Source organism: Salvelinus fontinalis, unplaced genomic scaffold (genome assembly GCF_029448725.1).
Source record: "Salvelinus fontinalis isolate EN_2023a unplaced genomic scaffold, ASM2944872v1 scaffold_1087, whole genome shotgun sequence".
NCBI classification, from domain to species: Eukaryota; Metazoa; Chordata; class Actinopteri; order Salmoniformes; family Salmonidae; genus Salvelinus; species Salvelinus fontinalis.
In genome coordinates this window covers 2,821-7,584 of record NW_026601296.1, presented here as the reverse complement: position 1 = coordinate 7,584, position 4,764 = coordinate 2,821, and the positions used below count along the sequence as shown (strand labels likewise).

General features: G+C 43.8%; 1 protein-coding gene across 1 annotated transcript; it reads left to right on the top strand.

Moving 5' to 3' along the window:
* The first annotated feature begins 1,412 nt into the window (after nucleotides 1–1,412).
* LOC129848656 (zinc finger protein 135-like) lies at nucleotides 1,413–3,100 on the top strand. Its single transcript, XM_055915755.1, has 2 exons — nucleotides 1,413–1,438; nucleotides 2,386–3,100. Exons 1-2 carry the CDS (start codon nucleotides 1,413–1,415, stop codon nucleotides 3,098–3,100), a joined length of 741 nt encoding a protein of 246 aa, XP_055771730.1.
* The last annotated feature ends 1,664 nt before the right edge of the window (nucleotides 3,101–4,764 follow it).

Below are 4,764 nucleotides of genomic sequence, written 5' to 3'. Positions count from 1 at the left end.
CATTGTAAAGGGTTGAAACCCTGTTTCCCATGCTTGTTCAATGAACCATAAACGATTAATGAACATGCACCTGTGGAACGGTCGTTAAGACAAACAGCTTGCAGACGGTAGGCAATTAAGGTTACAGTTAATGAAACTTAGGACTCTAAAGAGGCCTTTCTACTGACTCTGGAAACACCAAAAGAAAGATGCCCAGGGTCCCTGCTCATCTCCGTGAACGTGCCTTAGGCATGCTGCAAGGAGGCATGAGGACTGCAGATGTGGCCAGGGCAAGAAATTGCCATATCCGTACTGTGAGACGCCTAAGACAGCGCTACAGGGAGACAGGACGGACAGCTTATCGTCCTCGCAGTGGCAGACCACGTGTAACAACACCTGCACAGGATCGGTATATCCAAACATCACACCTACAGGTACAGGGTGGCAACAACAACTGTCCAAGTTACACCAGAAATGCACAATCCCTCCATTGGTGCTCAGACTGTCAATAGACTGAGAGAGGCTGGACTGAGGGCTTATAGGCCTGTTGAAAGGCAGGTCCTCACCAGACATCACCGGCAACAACGTTGCCTCTGGGCACAAGCCCACCGTCACTGGACCAAACAGGACTGGCAAAAAGTGCTCTTCACTGACATGTCGGGGTTTTGTCTCCAGGGGTGATGGTCGGATTCGCGTTTATCGTCGAAGGAATGAGCCTGTGCTCTGGAGCGGGATTGATTTGGAGGTGAAGGGGCAGTCATGGTCTGGGGCGGTGTGTCACAGCATCATCAGACTGAGCTTGTTGTCATTGCAGGCAATCTCAACGCTGTGTGTTACAGGGAAGACATCCTCCTCCCTCATGTGGTACCCTTCCTGCAGGCTCATCTTGACACGACCCTCCAGCATGTCAATGCCACCAGCCATACTGCTCCTTCTGTGCGTGATTTCCTGCTAGACCGGAATGTCAGTGTTCCTGCAGTACTTAATGCAACTGGTGGCCACACCAGATACTGACTGTTACTCTGACTGTTAATTATGACCCTCCCCCCCTTTGTTCAGGGACACATTATTCCATTTCAGTTAGTCACATGTCTGTGGAACTTGTTCAGTTTATGTCTCAGTTGTTGAATCGTGTTATTTTCCAACAAATATTTACACATGTTAAGTTTGGTGAAAATAAACGCAGTTGACAGTGAGAGGACGTTTCTTTTTTTTGCTGAGTTTAGATTGACAAGGGGGAAAACAATTTAATCAATTTTAGAATAATGCTGAAATGTAACAACATTTGGAAAAGGTGAAGGGGTCTGAATACTTAACGAATGCACTGTGTGTGTATACCTAACCAAAATATAAACAACAATTTCAACGATTTACAGTTCATATAAGTCAGTCATTGCAAATAAATAAATTAGGCCCTAATCTATGGACTTTACATGACTGGCCAGGGGCGCAGCCATTGGTGGGCCCTGAAGGGCATACGCCCACCCATTGCGGAGCCAGGCCCAGCCAATCAGAATGAGGTTTTCCCCACAAAACGGCTTCATTACAAAGAGAAATACAACTCGGGTGGCTGGTCTCAGACGATGTGGAGGTCCTGGGCTGGCGGTGTTATATGTGGTGTGTGGTTGTGAGGCCAGTTGGATGTACTGCCAAATTCTCTAAAATGACATTGAAGGCGGCTTCTGGTAGAGAATTTAACATTCAATTATCTGGTAACAGCTCCAGTGGATATTCCTGCAGTCAGCATGCCAATTGCACGCTCCCTCAAAACTTGAGACATCTGTGGCATTGTGTTGTGATAAAACTGCACATTTTAGAGTGGCCTTTTATTCTCCCCAGCACAAGGTGCACCTGTGTAATATTCATGCTGTTCAGTCAGCTTCTTGATATCCCACACCTGTCAGGAGGATGGATTTTCTTGGCAAAGAATAAATGTTCACCAACAGGGATGCTTTTTTTCAGCTCATGAAACATCCAACACTTTACATGTTGCAATTATATTTTTGTTTATTGTAGTTACTATCAGTTTTAGGAACATCTGTGAGCGTCTAAATAAGAAATTGGGCCATTTAAACAGCATATGTCGAACCCTATCGACGTAAAAACAAGTTTTAGACTTCCACACAAAATGACTTCTTTACTTATTTTATGTTTAAGGAAGTGTTTAGGTCGCATTCTGATTCATACAGCTATGAAAGTTATATATTTAGAACCATCTGCTCGATTGGAATCCAGCGACGTCTGTGTCTTCAGTGTCCTAGAACTGTTTAGTTTTTTGTGTTTTGACTTGTAATGTAAACATATCAGTAATTATCAGGAAACTCTACATTTGTTTTAAAGTCACACAAAGATTGTTAAAACTGGCCTCGGGTTATTGAGAGATCTGAATAAGATTTACCCTCGTAGCAAGGCCGTTTTATCATGTGGAGATTTCATTCGGGTCTCTATTTTAAAAACACACTGTCTTTGGCAAGGAGAAAGACCAGACTCTGAGGAACCAGAGCCAGGGACGTCCAAACCAGCAAGACAACACCAGTGCTCCCACTGTGGAAAGTGTTGTAACCGGTTATGGGACCTTAAACAACATGAGAGAATACACACAGGGGAGAAGCCTTACCACTGCTCCCAGTGTGGAAAGAGTTTTAACTGGTTAGGTGACCTGTATCGACATGGGAGAATACACACAGGGGAGAAGCATTACCACTGCTCCCAGTGTGGAAAGTGTTTCAACCAGTCAGGGTATCTGAAACGGCATGAGAGAATACACACAGGGGAGAAGCCTTACCACTGCTCCCAGTGTGGCAAGTGTTTTAACCAGTTAGGGAACTTGAAACAACATGAGAGAATGCACACAGTTGAGAAGCCTTACCACTGCTCACAGTGTGGAAAGTGTTTCAACCGGTCAGGACATCTGAAAAAACATGAGAGAATACACACAGGGGAGAAGCCTTATCACTGTTCGCAGTGTGGAAGGAGTTTTAATCTGAAAGGACACCTGAAAGCTCATCAGATAATTCACACAGGGGAGAAGCCTTACCACTGCTCCCAGTGTGGAAAGTGTTTCAGCCGGTCAGGTGATCTGAAGAAACATGAGAGAATACACACAGGGGAGAAGCCTTAACACTGCTCCCAATGTGGATGGAGTTTTAACCAGAAAGCAACCTCAACCAACATGAGATAATACACAAAAATTACAGAACTCTACATGCTTTGTAAGTAGGAAAACCTGCAAAATCGGTAGTGTGTCAAATACTTGTTTCCCCCACTGTATATACAGTACCAGTCAAAAGTTTGGACACACCTACTCATTCCAGAGATTTTCATAATTTTTACTATTTTCTGCATTGTAGAATAATAGTGAAGACATCAAAACTATGAAATAACATATATGGAATCATGTAGTAACCAAAAAAGTGTTAAACTAATCTAAATCTGTTTTATGTTTGAGATTCTTCAAAGTAGCCACCCTTTGCCTTGATGACAGCTTTGCACACTCTTGGCAATGTAGAAAAAAGTTCAAATAAAGAAAAACCCTGCAATGAGTAGTTGTGTCCAAACTTTTGACTGGTACTATATATATACAGTATACTGGTACTATATATATACAGTGGGGAGAACAAGAATTTGATACACTACCGATTTTGCAGGTTTTCCTACTTACAAAGCATGTAGAGGTCTGTAATATTTATCATAGCTACACTTCAACTGTGAGAGACGGAATCTAAAACAAAAATCCAGAAAATCACATTGTATGATTTTTAAGTAATAATTTGCATTTTATTGCATGACATAAGTATTTGATCACCTACCAACCAGTAAGAATTCCGGCTCTCACAGACCTGGAAGCCCTCCTGTTCTCCACTCATTACCCGTATTAACTGCACCTGTTTGAACTCGTTACCTGTATAAAAGACACCTGTATACACACTCAATCAAACAGACTCCAACCTCTCCACAATGGCCAAGACCAGAGAGCTGTGTAAGGACATCAGGGATAAAATTTTAGACATGCACAAGGCTGAGATAGGCTACAGGACAATAGGCAAGCAGCTTGGTGAGAAGGCAACAACTGTTGGCGCAATTATTAGAAAATGGAAGAAGTTCAAGATGACGGTCAATCACCCTCGGTCTGGGGCTCCATGCAAGATCTCACCTCGTGGGGCATCAATGATCACGAGGAAGGTGAGGGATCAGCCCAGAACTACACGGCATGACCTGAAGAGAGCTGGGACCACAGTCTCAAAGAAAACCATTAGTAACACACTATGCCGTTATGGATTAAAATCCTGCAGCGCACGCAAGGTCCTCCTGCTCAAGCCAGCGCATGTCCAGGCCCGTCTGAAGTTTGCCAATGACCATCTGGATGATCCAGAGGAGGAATGGGAGAAGGTCATGTGGTCTGATGAGACAAAAATAGAGCTTTTTGGTCTAAACTCCACTCGCCGTTTTTGGAGGAAGAAGAAGGATGAGTACAACCCCAAGAACACCATCCCAACTGTGAAGCATGGAGGTGGAAACATCATTCTTTGGGGATGCTTTTCTGCAAAGGGGACAGGACGACTGCACGACTGCCTAGCCATTCTCCAGACCTGAACCCATTGTCGCACTGCTTTGCTTTATCTTGGCCAGGTTGCAGTTGTAAATGAGAACTTGTTCTCAACTGGCCTACCTGGTTAAATAAAGGTGAAATAAAAAATAAATAAAAGAATACCTTCCTGAGGTTCTATAGTAGCAAGTATCTGACACCTCCGGAGGGCTTGATGGCTCAATCCACCAGAGGTATGG